This window comes from Monodelphis domestica, chromosome 2, assembly GCF_027887165.1.
Source record: "Monodelphis domestica isolate mMonDom1 chromosome 2, mMonDom1.pri, whole genome shotgun sequence".
Taxonomy (NCBI): domain Eukaryota; kingdom Metazoa; phylum Chordata; class Mammalia; order Didelphimorphia; family Didelphidae; genus Monodelphis; species Monodelphis domestica.
This window is the reverse complement of record NC_077228.1, coordinates 164,508,653-164,525,010: the sequence shown is the minus strand read 5'-3', so window position 1 is coordinate 164,525,010 and position 16,358 is coordinate 164,508,653. Positions and strand designations below refer to the sequence as shown.

The window sequence follows — 16,358 nt, the reverse complement described above, 5'->3', positions numbered from 1 at the left end:
AAAAAAAAAACAACCCAGTAATCTGACTTACATAAGTGGGGAAAGTATATGATCATGTTGGTACTTGTATTTCTCTTAGTTCATTATATTTTGGGACTGCCATGTTGAGAATGATGAAATATTTGGGTCACTTCAATAGATCAGATTTCCTGGAAATAGATACTAACTACATAGTCCCATCTTATTCCAATCAGTACTTGGTTAGAATACCAAGTACCAATACTTCTACAGCTCCTAACTTAAGGCCCAGACAGGAAGAAAACAAGAGAGCAGGAAATATAGATGGGGACAGGAAAGGGTGTAAGTTCATCCCTGAAGGCAGGAAGATAGCTTCGTGTTTGATTCTGAGTCTTGCCCTAAGAATCATGTGACCACAACCAAAAGCTGCCAAGAATGGCAAAGTTCTGCAGAACAACCTCTCAATCTGGAGCAAGAATTTGAATTTAAGTGTGCAATCCTACTTTACTAAGGAATTTGGACCAGTAGGTAGAGCAAAACCAAAAATAAACCATTACTTTGCAAGCTGAGACTGAGACCTATGTGCTGGTAAATAGGTGGAAAAGGATAAGAATATCCTAGAAAGTCTACAGACATAGGCCAAATAAATAGCAAAATCTTTTATATACTCTCATTGTAATGATTAATAAAAATTCAGACACAAATATGAATTGGAGCCATGGCATCTCTTAGTTGAGGCCCTCAATACTCTAATAATTAAACATTAAAAAAAAACTTTTGCCTTTTATCTGGCAAGCAATACCAAGTATCAGTTCTAAGGCAGAAGAGCAGTAAAGGCTAGGCAATTGGGCTTAAAGGATTTGCCCAAGATTACATGGCTAGAAAGTATTTGAGGTCACTTTTGAACCCAGAACCTCCTATCTCCAGATCTGACTATCCACTGAGCCACCTACTGGTCATAATGTACCACAATTTCAAACTTCTTTGCAACCTCAAGCCTCACAATACTCTTCTGGTCAGAAAATCTTACTTACCTTCCCTTACAGTTGTTACATGGAGGCAGAAAAATGATTCAAAGGAACAAGAAATAGAACCAAAGTCAGACTCAGTCATCCTTCTTTAGCTTATCTCACTCCCTTTATACAAAGCAAAGGAACTGTAATTTAGCCAGTATACTCAGATTGTAAGGTATAAGACATTCTGAAACATCTGTTTCCTCCACTACTTAGGCCTGCCCAGGCAGCTTCCACAAACTTGTCAGTTAAGAGTCTATTCTGATCATCTGAATGGACTTAAGCAGTTCCATGGGTATTAGAACTCTATGGTTTTCTGTTTTCAACTTTGTCTAGTGCCCTGTGCTTTACAAACTGGTGGTACTGACCTTGAAAAAAGAAATCTTGTTTCCATTGCCTAAATTTGTAACTTCATCTCCATTTAATCTCACTGGTGGTTTTATGTTCTGAGATGAAAAATAATTCCCCAGTGTCCCTAGTAATCCCCAACCTCCCAATAAAGATCCATAGCTCCAACCATTGAAGGGATGTTGTTCTATCATTCTTTTAATCTCATCATCTAAGTTTGCCTGTTCTCACATTTTCTTATAACTTTTCAGGAGCAGAAATAAGTCCTCGGCCTCTTTAGAGGAGTTTTAAAGTTCTCAACATTTTCTGAGATATTAGGATAAGAGTTGAAAAGGAAACAGAAAGTAAAGTTCTAGAAAGTTGTTTCCTTTCTCACTTTTAGGAAAAATGATCTGAACTCTGCTACTCAAGACAATGACACCTTTAGGGTGAATTTAAATTCTTCCAAGAAGTGTCCATAAAACTCTGGTGATTGCAAAGAAAGTTTTCCTTCTTCCTTGTTACCTTACCATTTGCAAGGTCTGTTTTGCCATCTGTGCTGCTCCCTTTACCAGACATCTTGAGTTGTATTTGCTGTAGCCAGCCTGGACTTTGGAGAAGAAAATGAAACAATTAGGAAACAATCAACCCTAGGGAGGACAGAAGAGAATCAAGGAAATGCAACAATTTTTGAAATATTTAGAAAAAGCTTTTTTGTGCATGTACTTATAAGGCTTCCCAGATAAAATACTCAGCCTAGGTCTTTTTTTCTAAGTCAAAAACCAGAAAAGGAACAGATCTTTAATGGGACTAACCACCATTTCTTTGCCTTGTTCACTTACTGTTCATGTCTTTGAATGAAGGAAAAGAAAACTGAAATAGAATCTGGAAAGGCGGAAAAATAGCAAATAATAGGCAGTAACAATAGAGAACCCTAATTTAATGAAAAATGCTGGCACAATAGGCAATTCAGGTTCTATGAGGTAGAAAACTGAGCCTTTCTTTATATTCTACTCAGATGGATGGTTCCTAGCCCATTACAAACATTAAGTTATTAATTGATAACTGATGGAAAGTAGGTTAAAAAGAAAGCATAGAGGTGGAATTAGAATTTAGGAACTCCTGGCTTCCAGATTAGAGTCTGACAGTACAACCATATTTCTGGGAGTCCAAGTGAAGTAATGAAGAAAAAAATAAAAGGAGAAAAAAATTTTTAATAACAATGGTCAATATTTCTCTAAATTCCATCCTCTAATCTCTTTTCCTTAGCCCATTTGAAATGACAGCAACTATACATTTTTATGAAAAAACAACAATCCCCAATCATGGACTCCCTAGAGGTCAAAGATACCTGGAATTTTTTCTTTTATCCCATTGCAACTCTAGGCACAATCCTCTTGTTCTCTGGGTCTCATTCCCACCTCCCCGAAAGATCCATAAAAAGCAGAGAATACTACTTGTTCAGATCAGAATTGTTAAAAAGCCCTTTCAGTGCCTTGGACAAAAGGCACTGGAGAAAAACAAAGTGTGATTATGACCCTGGTCCCTGTCCCCAGGCACAGTGGCCTGTAATCTTTCAACAGCCCTTTCATTCCCATCACAATCATCCTAGAAGCAGCCCATCTTTACTATTACCTCCCAACCCCCATTCTTCTCCATGGAGAACTAAGTAACTTCCCAGAGTATCCTCAAAGAGACAGCTGCCCAAAAATTAATCATAGTTGGAGAAAGAAAAGAAATGCAATGATAAGGCTGATGTTGAGTTTGAGGGAAGGATACGTAAAGTCTTTTTACTAAAGCAATGTAAAAAGAATGCAGATTCTAGAGCCACAGAAGGAAAGATGACACAGGGCTGTTTTGCAATGTAGTCTGTTTTCTCCCCTCCCTTCCATGACTGCATTTTTGTACATTTTTGTCCTTGACATTACATGTGTTTTTTTTTACCCCTCCCAAGAGCCCGTTTAATATTCTGTTGCATCTTTCTCCCATACCCAGAGTTTTACTGCTATTTTTATCACATAAAGTAGTCCCCCAAAGTCAGTAAAGAATTACTACTGCATTTTGGAAGGGACAAAACTGAGCTATGAAAGAGAAAGGTGTTTGCTAAACTGACATGGTGAAATAAAATTAAAGCTGAGAAAAAAACTCAAATTCAATAATCCTGATCAGTTCCCTTGTCTAATCTGGAGTTGAAAGTAACCTAAAAGATCATTAAATCCAATTTACGCCTAAACAGCAATCTTTTCCACATCTCTAAGCTATTGAGCCAAACTGCCTAGGGTCCTGATTTTCATTTTTTTATTTTCTTTCTTTTTATTTAAAAAAAAAAAAGCCTTTACCTTCTGTCTTGGAATCAGTACTAAGTATTCATTTCAAGGTGGAGAAGTGGTAAGGGCTAAGCAGTTGGGGTGATGGGATTTGCCCAGGGTCACATACCTAGGAAGTGTCTAAGGCCACATCTAAACCCTCCCATCTCCAGGGTTGGTCATCTATTCACTGAGCTATTTCTATATCATACCAATTCACTACAATCTCCAAGAAGAAACAAATGAACTTCTAAGGTCAGATGCCACTTAGAACCTCCGAGAGTACTGAACTTCAGATCCTTCTTGCTTACACAGAAAAATTAAGTAGATTCAGAACTGGCAGATCAATTAAAACTAATGAATACTAATAATGGCTATATATCACTTTTGACTTCCTATCAAAGCCAATGGCTTTTTCTAAGCCTTTGTCCTTCTTAACCTATCCCCTGCAGCTCTTAGTACTATTTACCACCCGCTCTGGAATACTCATTTCTCTTGGATCCCACAATATCACACTTTCCTGGTACTCTACTAACTCCCTTCTCTTTCTCTATTAATAGCTCCTCATCTTCTTCCTAACCCCTTAATGTTGGCATTTTCCAAGATCCTTAATCTTCTCTTTTCTGCACCCTGATCTTAAAATATATCATTAACTCTCAATATTTTAACTATCTCCTTTACATAGTTGACTAACAAATGTCTAACCCTGACCTGTATCTTCACTCTGCCTCTAGGACATTTCAACCAACCTATAAGCATTATTAAGTACCAACTACATACCAGGCCCTTAAGACACTAGAGCTACAAAGACCAAAATGAGACAGTCTCTGCCCTCTGCCCTCAAGTATACATTCAATCAGGGGAGACAACACAGATCTATATTTGGAAAGATAGGGACTAGATGTGTTTTCATTGGTAGGTGGAGCACCCAGCAAAATCCCTCTGCCAATGCACGCTGGTACTTTCTCTGCAATTTAAAGTTTTAGAGAGTTACCTAAAACAAGAAAGGTGAAGAGACTTGGTCAGGGTCACACAGCAAGGATGGGGCCAGAGGTTGAATTTGAACTAGGTCTTCCTGGTGTAAAGGCCAGACAGTTCTCTAACTACTCCACCATGCTTCCTGACATCTATAATATAGAGAATATATACAAAATAAATATAAGGCAGTTTGGGGAAGGAGGGAACTAGCTGCTGGAAGAAAATGCCTGAAGGAGAACCTGATTGAGTCTTAAAATAAAGGATTCTAAGAGATGGAAGTATATTTCAGATGGGAGAAAACCAGTGCAAAGGCACTAAGATGGGACATGGAACATTCTCGGTTAGAGCAAAAAGGCCAGTTTAGCTGAACTACAGAGTACAAGTGGTGGTGTAATATTTGAGGCTAGAAATAAAAGTTGGTTCCAGGCTATAAAGGGCCTTAAATACTGAAACATAATATTTTGTTGTTCTAATTTTTCTGGAGGAAACAGAGACACTGGAATTTAATTAGCAGGAAACTGACATAGTAAGACCTGCATTATAATAGTAAAATCACTTTGGTGGCTACATAGAGTGAAAAAGATATAAGTGGTTAGTTAAATGTTCTGGTATCTCAACTTAACCCATTGCTGTCTTTTAAGTATAAGAAGGACTGTCATGCGGAAAGATAAGATTTGCTCTGTCTAGCTCCAAAGGACAGAATCAGGAGCAATGTGTAGAAGCTAAAATGAGGCAAGTTTGGGCTTAGTGTAATGAAAAATTTCCTAACACATGTATCTTCCAAACGTAGAATGGCCTACTTTAGGAGTAGGATCCCTCTGACTGGAAGTTTCCATGCAAAGGCATGATTCAGATAAATCAGAAGGGATTCTATCTAAGGGTATGGATCACATATCACAACTAAGCTTCCTACAAACTCTGATTTTCTATGTTTCAGTTGTTTTCCCAGTTTTCATTACTATTCCTCTAGGTCAGTCTGGCTTAGATGGCAAGAGAGTGCCAAAAGTTCAATTTTATACCCAATAACAAATATTGCTTAAGTGGTTCTAAAGCTAGTCTTGTTTTAAAGTAAATTATTTCAGAAAAAATTCTGATTAAAGAAAAACTATTGCTAGAATTCAGTGCTGAAAGTAAAGGGGAAGTAAAAGAGAAGAAATTTGCTAACTAAACAGTATATAATTTGAATACAAAACCTTACTGTCTGGGAGCATCTAAAGGTCAAGACCACCTGAATGCAGAAAGACTTGATTATCTCTGGCAATTACTTTTCTGGCACTAGAGTTAGGCAGAATTAGCAATGGATTGGGAGTTAAAAACCTTAATTTCAAGTACAAGCTCCACTAAGAAATATGTAACTTTGAGTCTTCCAGCAGTCCCTTAATTTCCCTTGGGGATCAAAGTCCCAAAGGGGGGAAAAAGTGTAACAGAAAGAAAATAAAATTGCAAACCTTACCTTTGAAGTAGGTTGTTATAACTCAGGCACAAAGAAACACAAATTTCAGGAATGAAATGATAGTATATTCATATAGCTCCATTACAAAGCACTTTGTATCCATTATCTCCTTTGATATTTGTAACAATAGTACGTGGCAGACAAAATGGAATAGTAAGTATATCTCCATTTTTTTAGGATAGCATGAAATATTACATTCACATTTTGTAGATAACAAAACTGACCCAGAGAGATTAAACCCAAGTTTATATATTAATAGACATGGAATTCAGGGCTTTTGACTCTAATGCTCTTTCCTCTAGGCCACAGTGCCTTTCAAAACAATGAAGAAACCTAAAACCAACTAACAACTAAGGAGTTCAGAGGGAGACTAATTGCTTGAACTGGAAGCAGGCCAATATGCTATATTTGTGCCTCAGAACTCTTCTAGAGCAACCACCATGCAATACAATCCTGGTTTCTAATTTCCAGCTAAATATCATACTTGCCCAAATCCACTGTTTCCTCCTGAAATTTTTATCCCACTCTCAGCAATATCCAAGTTCATATTAAATATCTTCCATGTGAAATACCAACCAATACGAGTCATACTGGGTTTGGAAGAGCTCCTGAGCTCAATGCTCCAGGTAACTGAGAAGTTTAATTAGATTAACTCTACTGCTTATGTTCTAAAATAACCTCCACCAAATTGAAAATTAACTAGTAAACTGTTAGAAGAAAAGAAAATCAGATCCCATTTTAATATCTATTTTAGTATTGCCAGTGACCCTGACATCACATGTCATAACAGACTAGGGTGTTCAAACATTAACCAACACATATGATAAAATATTAACTAAACCCAAGCATAGGCAGAAACAAAGCACAGGGTAAAAAGATTCATATGAACAGAACTATTGAACAGTCTCTTATTCAAAAGCACAGGGACTACTTTCTTGATATTAACAAAAGAGATCTGTACAAGAAATCAAATGAAGGGTCAGAAAAATTCAACAACTCAAAACTTACAATTAACAAGACAAAAGGGATTGATGGGAGTTGGCCAACATGTTACAGTAATCAGAAAAGTGAGAAGCTAGATCTGGAGGGTCAGGAAGCTATATTTCTATTTCAATGCAAGCCACCATTTAGAAGCCTCAATAAAGGTTCGATATCCCCCACCTCTTCCCTCCCTATTGTCAATGATGATGAATGATAGCCAAAATACTTGACTGAAGAAGCATAGAATGCAATGAATTTTCTATTTTTATTCTTATCTGCTCACTATTTGACTATCTGTTGAACTTCAGAAGTGATGGTGGTACAAAGTTGTAATCCAAGGAGGGTGAGGTTGATGAATGACTTAACTCAAGTTCTGAGCTAAAGACCAAGTCCAGCACCAATATAGTGAGTCCCTAGGACTGGAGGGTAACCAGCCATTGGAAGGGCAAACTGGCCCAGATCAGAAAAAGAGGATAACAAGTGACATTGACCTTCCATCCCATTGAAATAGGGAGACTCTTTCTTTAAAATAAAAAAAAGTAAGCGCATCCAGGTAGCACAGTGGATAGAATGCTAGGGCTGGAGTCAAGAGGACCTGGGTTCAAATCTGGCCTCAGTCATTTCCTAGATGTGAGGCTCTGGGCAAGTCACTTAATTCCAATTGCCTAGTCCTTGTCACTTTTCTATCTGAGAATTGATAGTAAAACAGAAGGGTTTAAAAAAAAGTTTAAAAATGTAAAAAGTCAAAAAACACTGCATGTTTGCTGAACTTAATTCAGATCTAGGATAAAAAATAACTGGCCTAATAGTCTTGGTATCAATGGATACAAATATCAAGAATTAATGTTGCCCTTGATGTCATCACTAAGATAACTCAATTCCCAACCCCATTTTTATACTCCAGATCCACACTAAGGAAACCAATCCAAACTCTATGAACTGCAATATTCTCAGAATTTTGTAGATCAGTCGAAGAACCTTATATAGCACTCCCCATTCTGGAGTGCTTAAAAAAAAAAGTCATAGAAAGCTTTATAATTTAAAATTAAAGGGTAAGAGAAAGGGAGACTTCAGTTATTAATATGATGGGAATCTGAAAGTCACTCAGTGTTTTGTAAACCTCAAAATTTCTTAGACTTATAAATGTTGGAAATTTCACCATTGGGAAATTTCATACTTGAAAAATTTCCTATTGATAGTGGGTCTTGACTATTGGAATGTGAACCCCATTGGCATGGGAGGTTCCTTCTCCTCCCTTCTTAAGATTACTTTAGGACAGAAACCTTTTGCTGAACAATGGAAAGGACTTTGACCTATGCTTAAGCATAGAACAGGAATTTCTTTGAGTCATGATTGATTTTAGAATTGATACAATGGAGATACTTGGAATCAATCTCCACCCTATTCAGTCCTAACAGGATTGAGTAAGGGCTGCAGCCTAGATCAAAATTTAATTATTCCAATCTCTACCCTACTGAGGTTAACAGGATTTAGAAAGGGCTGTAGCAAAGGATCAAAGATTTAATTATTTGAAAATATGACCTTCAACAGACATGTGCAAAGACAGAGACCTCTGGGAGGTCCTGGGTTAAGCTAGAGCCTCCATTGGCACAGGGAAATTGATGGACAGGTGATTGGTAGATGTGAGGACTGAGGGGAGGGAACTTGGATGGTTTCCTTAAGGATAGGGGGGTCTGAAGAGGGAGGTGGTGGAGGAGTTTGTGGGAGTGGTTGCGGTGTGCTCTGAGAAGCTTGCGCTGAAGGAAGCTGAAGGTGGGGGCCCCGGAGACTGTTTCTCCATTTTTGGTCACGTGAGTAATAGGGACTGATCTCCTTTCATTGCCCCAGCTATCTAAGGGCTTGGGCCTTTTGGCCCAGCCTAAACAGAAGGGGTATTTAAGCCCTATTCCCTTCTCTCCCCTTTCTCTCTCCCTCTATCTCTCTATCTCTAATTCCTTTCTTCCTCCTGTTTGTAATTAAAACTCCATAAAAGGCTGACGGCTGACTTGAGTTTTCATTAAGGAATTACATAGCTGAATTCCTTGGCGACCTTAAATTAATATATATCAGTCTTTTAAAAGTGATTTCCTTGTCACAGTTTGGATACTCCTTGGGAAGGTAGATATCATAATACTGTTCAAGGTTGAACAGCTATTCAAGGGTGATTTGCAACCAAAGTCCAAATCTTTTTTTTTTTTTTATCATAGATCCATCTAGAATCAACAAGTCTCTCTTCTCCCACAGCCCTAATTTTTGTTTTGTTCATTTAAAATCTGCTCCTCTCATCCTTTTACTTCCTATGTCATGATCAAAACCACAACTTTTTTTTTTCCCGAAACCCTTACTTTCTGTCTTGGAGTCAATACTGTGTGTTGGTTCCAAGGCAGAAGAGTGGTAAGGGCTAGGCAATGGGGGTCAAGTGACTTGCCCAGCTGGGAAGTGTCTGAGACCAGATTTGAACCTAGGACCTCCCATCTCTAGGGCTGGCTCTCAATTCACTGAGCTACCCAGCTGTCCCCTCAAAACCACAACTTTTAAGGCATGAAAAGTCTAGTAAATAATTATTAAATAAAATAAAAGCTTTAGACAGTAATACTGATAAGGTAACCCATAGGTTATTTTTTTTAATATTCTATTGAGGTAGCCTCCTCAGTTCATAACGATAGTCTCACATTTCAATTCATATTGACAGTTCTAGGCAGATAAGCTAGGCTTATCACCTGTTGAAAAAGAAGGGCAAAAAAAGGAACTCTCACTGTTAAAGAATTAGGGAGAGAATATCTGTTCTTCTACTATAAATACCATAGTAGTACATCAACTATGTGACTTCAGATTCAATCCAAACTAAAGGCTTTTACCACCCCCCAGTGGCCCAAGTGTAGACCCATAGATTAGTAAGACAATAGCTTTCTCCAAGGAACTGTATATCAAGAAATTGTATTAGGTCTGAATGGGGTCTTTTTAACTTGAAAAGAAGCCAGCACTTGACTCTAAACACTTAATTGTTCTTTTTAGATGAGATGGTTAATTTTTGACAATCATTTTTCTTCAAAATGGAACAAAATTCAAATTACATTGAGATTTAAAAAGGAATTTCATGGTAGGTTTCCTCCACCATTCCCACCTCTTACTCTCAGGTTTGGAGTTTTGAATGTGTTCTTATAGACCAGACCTCACACAAATGATATTGTTCTAGAGGAAAAAAAAGGTAAGTTTTTCAATTTAACCATTTTAATATTATAGGCCTATTTCTAGATTTCTACAGTATTATATACTAGGTTGTCTACAGAAGGTTGCACTACTTCAATGCTTAGATTTTCTTCAAATAGTATATTCAACATTAAACATAGGCAAAGCCTAAGAAAATCCTGTACCAGATTCAAAACTGTCTTTAAAGACTCCAGAAAACTTTGCTAAGATTTCCATGGTAAGCCTTAACATTTTTTTTAAACTGGAGGTAAGGAAATTACCCTGTGGGGTCCATCATATAAATATCATTCTTCCATTCTCTCCAAGTTCCTCATTTTACTCTTGAATACAGTATAATCAAAATGAAGACTTAAAAATACTGATCCAGAAGGGACCTCCATAGAGTTATCTACACTGGACTGAATTTTGCCTCAGCCAAGTTACAAGTCAGGTGCCCATTTCTTCCTTTCTCTATAAACAGAACCTCCTCTCTCAATTCAGAACCTTTTCCCTAAGTGGTTACAGCTTATTGTTCCTTATACTAACTACAGTGTCCCACAGGGAATGCCAGGCTGTACTGTAACCCTAGAAGCAGAGGGAAACCCTGTGAGAAGGGCTATAAACTCTTTTAAAAATAATGATGCTCAAATTCCCTCACCTCAATATATAGGATACCAGAGTGAATAACTTATAAGTTTTCCATTTTGTCTCCAACAAGAGACTCTACCAAGTTCAAAAAATAACTGGGGGGAGAGAATTGATGGAGATCCCAGTGCTTATGTACACAGCTAGATGTAATTTTTTTCCAACAATTTTCCAAATATCTCTTAGACAAAGGAAATAGTAGCCTGGGGGCAATCTATGAAGAACTAAATCCCAAAGGAAGAACTCACAGGAAAACAACCAAGGAGTTGAAAGCCAAGGACACCCAGAAAAGTCACTCCTATCTTTGTCATATTAGAGGACACAGTCTAATAGTTGAGTGACACAAAATATGGGGATCCAGGCATGAACTTATCACAAACACAAAACACACACACATCTGAAAAATACAGCAACAAATAAGAAGTTGGGAGCTAAACCAATATGAGAAAAACTCCCCATGACAAAGGCAGAGCCCACTGCAACCTTCTGGTTGTTACAAAGCATAAGTAAATAGAGAAATGATAAGAAAGGAAGGATACTGGTGCTTCAGTTGGAACATAACCACAGCTGTCTAAATTAAAGACAGAAACCAGCCATCTAATGCTATACTACTTTGCTGTATTACTAGCAAAAAGCAGTGTGGACAGAGAACTGGCTTCAAAGCCAGGATAATCTAGGTTCAAATCCTGCCTTGGACATTTGTGATGCTGGAAAGTCGTTCTCAATGCCCCAAGTAACTCTGAGACTACAAATCACAGTGAAGGTGCTTAGTGGGAATTTCCTCATCAAAAAATTCCCTATACCAACAGAAATCAGAAGGCCAATCTCTATTCCCATGGTATTGCTTTTCACCTTAAAAATTTTTAATTAAGAATTAGAAAAGTTCTATGTACATAATTATTTCATCTACAAAGACTACTAAAACACTACATTTGTTCATCCTTCAATTACTTTAATATTCTCCTAAGAGTCAACATTGCTCCTAAAAAGTTGGGAGGTGTTTGCTTACCCCTAGAGCTAAGAGTAGACCTGAATCAGTTACCAAAAGAGGCCTCTTTCATTGTGATCCGTAAATAGGAAGGCAAAATGTCCTAAGCCAGATCTTTACTAAAGAATTAACTAAATTATCATGCTAATGAAGGGCAGATTTAAAATAATACTAAAAGGTCTATCTAAAAAAAAGTTCATGGATCTGTGAAGTCTATATAAAAAAGCCAATTGATTAGGTATTATACAAAAGTCTTTCCTCATAATGCCTGGTGCTGAGGATCTTTGTGGCATAGGTCCTAGGTGGGTGATGGTTAGTAGGAATGAGGCCCTAGTTTAACAAAAATAATCTGTAAAATTACTGCAAACTGATAACTGAATTGACTAACACCATAATCAGTATGTTAAGGACCTGTACTGTGACACCGAATATGTAAGGGGTAAAAATAAAAGGTTGGACTAAATTTACAAGAGTGTGGTCACCAAGAATTATTACTCAATTCCAAATTATTTTTATGGTAATTTATTTACAAAAGGAGAAATATAGAAAATAAGAAAATCAGAGAGAGTAGATATTTACTCTGGCCTAGTCCGAACCAGGCAGGTTTTCAGAGGCCCAGCGATAAATCAAAAAAGGGTTTTAGTCATGAGGGCCTCTCAGGAAGCTAGTAACTATAGGAAAGCCAGGGAAAGTAGTCAGCCTTCCTTACACTTTACATGGACCAATTACAGCTAAAGCTTTGCTTAAGACTGCCCAGTGGGCAGTCAGTCAATTCTGACTCATCACCCACGATAGCAAACGTGGGTCACAGACCTCCTCATACTGAAGGATAAGTGGGGTATATACACTTCTGGTGATTAAATCTAAAAAGGGGCAGGGGAGAGTTAATCCCATCTTCACACAATATAACACCAACTAAGTTTGGAAGTCAAACTTCTTTGTTCCTTTCCAATATATTTTTATATTTATAATTACATACAAAAAAGAAGTTTATAATTACATGGCTCTTTACAAATACAATATTCCCATATTCTTACAAGTCTGTAGGCTTTACTGAGGAAGCAGATTCAAAGCAGCAGATCAAACAAGATCACACAATTAAGTGGCAGGTCTGGGATTTGAACTTAGGTCTTCTGAATCCAAGTACAGAGCTCCTTCTACTACACCCAGGGTGGGAAAACTCTTAAGATAAATTAGTAATTTGAAAGTAATAATCTTAGAACATAACTCTTTAAAGAACTATCAGTATAGAAAAAAAGAAAAAATATACTTAGAATCTTAAGAACTGGGTTTTAAGTCTTTCATCTGAAAGATCAGGAGACATCAATAGATTATTTCTAAGGTTCCATCTAGCTCTAACATCTGCCACACTGATTCAATCTGTATGTGAATTTTTCTCCAACTGACATCACTGGGACTTGATATTAATTTTATCTACCTATCTATCTACCTACACATACTATACTAACACCTTCTGATTTTTAAAAATATTATATGAGTTAATACTCCATTAAGTCTAATGCTTGCTCATGAAATAAAGGTTATCTTGGGTTCCCAAAGATTACACTAAGAAAGTATTTCACTTTAGAAAGACATTGGTAATAAATTGTCAATCTAATCCCATGTTTTACTGGAAGCCTAATCCAATCCTACTTAATTCAAGTGCCTTCCCTCTTTTAATTACTTCTTTTTTATTCTGGATATAGCTTGTTTGTACATATTTGTTTGCTTATGTTCTCCCCATTAGATTGTGAGCTCCATGAAAGCAGGGACTATCTTTTGAGACTTTTTGTATCTCTAGGGATTAGCTTAGTGACTGGCACATGGTAGGTATTTAATAAATGTTTGCCAATTAGTCAATTGACTGACTGATTAATGTTTTAAGGACCACCACAGATAAAGTCAGAGAGAGTTCCTCACCAAGTTGGTCACAGCATGATGGATTTTTTGGCTGTAGCAATTCTTTTTTTTTTCTTTTTAAACCCCTACCTTTTGCCTTAGAATCAATACTTAGTATTGGTTCCAAAGCAGAAGAGTAGTAAGAGTTAGGCAACTGGGGTGAAGTGACTTTCCCCGGAACACATAGCTAGGAAGAGTCCAAGGCAAATGTGAACACAGGCCTAACACTGAGTCAACAAGCTGTTCTTTGCCATAGCGATTCTTAAAAAAAAAAAAATTTTTTTAATATGTAAACCCTTACCTTCCATCTTGGAATCAATACTGTGTATTGGTTCCAAGGCAGAAGAGTGGTATGGGCTAGGCAATGGGACTTAAGTGACTTGCCCAGAGTCACACAGCTGGGAAGTGTCTGAGGCCAAATTTGAACCCAGAAACTCCCATCTCTAGGCCTGGCTCTCAATCCACTGAGCTACCCAGCTGCCCCCTGCCATAGCAATTCTTAAAGACTATCTATTAAACTTATAGAGGAATTACAGTGAAAGGTGCAGTCATACCAACAAAATAATACATTAAGAGAAATATCAAATAGTCTTCATAAAGCACTTGCAAAGAATGTGATCTAGGAATTGGAGAAGCCTGAGAAATTTCTATAGCCTCCTCTTATTTGCACATTATGCTAGGTACAAAGTCATCAGAATCTTAAAAATCAGAGAAAGCCTGATTAAAAGGAGAGGAGGTATAGGACAGAAGAACTAAATCATGTCAGCCACAAAGAGGAAAAGAATTAGGTATAGGGTCAATGATTAAGAAGAAAAGGTCCAAGTGAAGACAAAACCCCACAGTTGGGTTTCTATGCTTTAGGCAAGAAAGGATGGCAGCAGTAGGGTTTTATTCTTCTCACTTCCAAGCCTATGGAATCAGTAATATTTGCAAATTAATGAGGTGAGTCAATACACAACTATATTTACTCAAAGAGATGTATGTACCCACTTTAAGAATCACATAACAGTGGTGCCAACTGCTAACTGCTATACTACTCCAGAGTTCTTCAATAGCAGGGTCAAATCAAATTTTCTGGGTGATAGTTATCTGGGCATTTCTTATAAACTTTATATAAATATTATTCATATAACATATATAAACCTTGTGTGATATATATAAATATAAAAACTATAAAATTATTAGAATCACTAATTTGGATTGCAGAAAACCTCTGGAAAAAAATAAGGTAACAAAGAACTTCAGGAGTATGAAAGCAAATCTTGAGTTTGGTGCAAGAGTAGGATACTTGCACAAGTTGGATATCCAGGGCATGTTTCCTTCAAAAAGTGCTTCTGATTTTCCAAAATCCAGGATAGCTTTCTTGTTTTCAGTAGAAGCAGAAGAAATGCTTTCTTTTAGGTTCCTACTGTATCCAAGTATCTACCAGGGAAAAAACTGTCATCTTTGTCTACTACAGGTGCCTTCACCTTTTACCAAGGAAATTAGGCCCATGCTATGATCCCCACAGTCACTTAAATAAAACAAACTTTTCATTCCAGATCATATCAACTTTCCCAGTTTTCTCCAATACCATTGTCTACTCTACAGAGCTATGGATTAACTGTCAGGGAAGAAAAGACACAGGAAAGCCTGCTTTCCCTTGTGCTATCTCCTACTTGATAGCCCAGTCTAGTTCTCTGAAGATGAAGCCTATAAACTCAGTCCTCCTGGCCTCCTGTCCCCTGTTTACTTCTAAAAGAAATGAGATCATTTCATGACCTAGTTTTGGGAGATATAACCTGTTATCAGGGTTCGTTTTGTTTTTTTTAATCCTTTCTCCAGTAGGGAAGGAAAGAAAATGCTATTTAGGAGCACAAGGAGAAAAGAAGGAAAGAATTAAATACAGCCTACTTTTGATCATGTATAAGGAAGAAAGCCAAAACAATGAACAATTCAAATATTGCTTATACTTAGCTCTGACATGCAATCAGACAACCATTTACATATTCATGGTTTAATCTAGTCCTAAACCTTATAAGCTTAGCAGTTGGATTACAGATTTAGGATCTTAATTTTTTAAGAAAGAAGGTCTCTTACAGGCCATCTAGTTCAATACCCTCATTTTACCAGTAAAGAAACTGAGATTTAGAGAGGTTAAGTAACTTGCCCAAGAGATTTAGAGAGGTTAAGTAACTTGCCCAAAGAACCCAACTGCATCACATAGGGGAGGATGTCCCAGGTGGGTCATGGATAACCTATAAAGAAGACAGATGAAAGCTAATTGAAGAAAAAACACAATGCTACCTTTGATTGAAAGCAAAAGTATCTGATAATTTACTTAGAGCTACTGGAATGGCATATAAAGAGGCAGATTAAAGTGTTCATTGGCTATCACTGTCATGTTCAGAGGCAAGCAGCCCTAGGTATTTCCCAATCTGACTCTCTGAGACAAGGGTTCTTAACCCAAGGTCCATTAACTTGCCTTTTGAGTGTTTTACTAACTATACTTCAATACAATAGGTTTCCCTTGCAATTCTCTGTAATTTATTTTATGCATTTAAAAACATACTAGGTGCCTCACTGGATAGTCAGGCCTGGAGATGGGATCCTGGGTTCAAATCTGGACTCAGAATACTTCC

At 37.3% G+C, this 16,358-nt stretch overlaps 1 protein-coding gene across 12 annotated transcripts in view; it reads right to left on the bottom strand.

Moving 5' to 3' along the window:
- Positions 1-16,358, bottom strand: part of DCAF8 (DDB1 and CUL4 associated factor 8) — an 85,711-nt gene that overhangs the window by 66,972 nt on the left and 2,381 nt on the right. For 4 of the 12 annotated variants that reach the window (XM_007481656.3, XM_056816169.1, XM_007481653.3 and 1 more), the window contains one exon: positions 1,829-1,903. In XM_007481656.3, the coding sequence (XP_007481718.1) occupies positions 1,829-1,877 (49 nt within the window). In that variant the 5' untranslated portion in view covers positions 1,878-1,903. Of the gene's footprint in view, positions 1-1,828; positions 1,909-4,598; positions 4,732-6,523; positions 7,196-16,358 lie in introns of those variants that run through there. The other 8 variants (XM_016430276.2, XM_056816170.1, XM_007481655.3 and 5 more) reach the window with 6 other exon arrangements.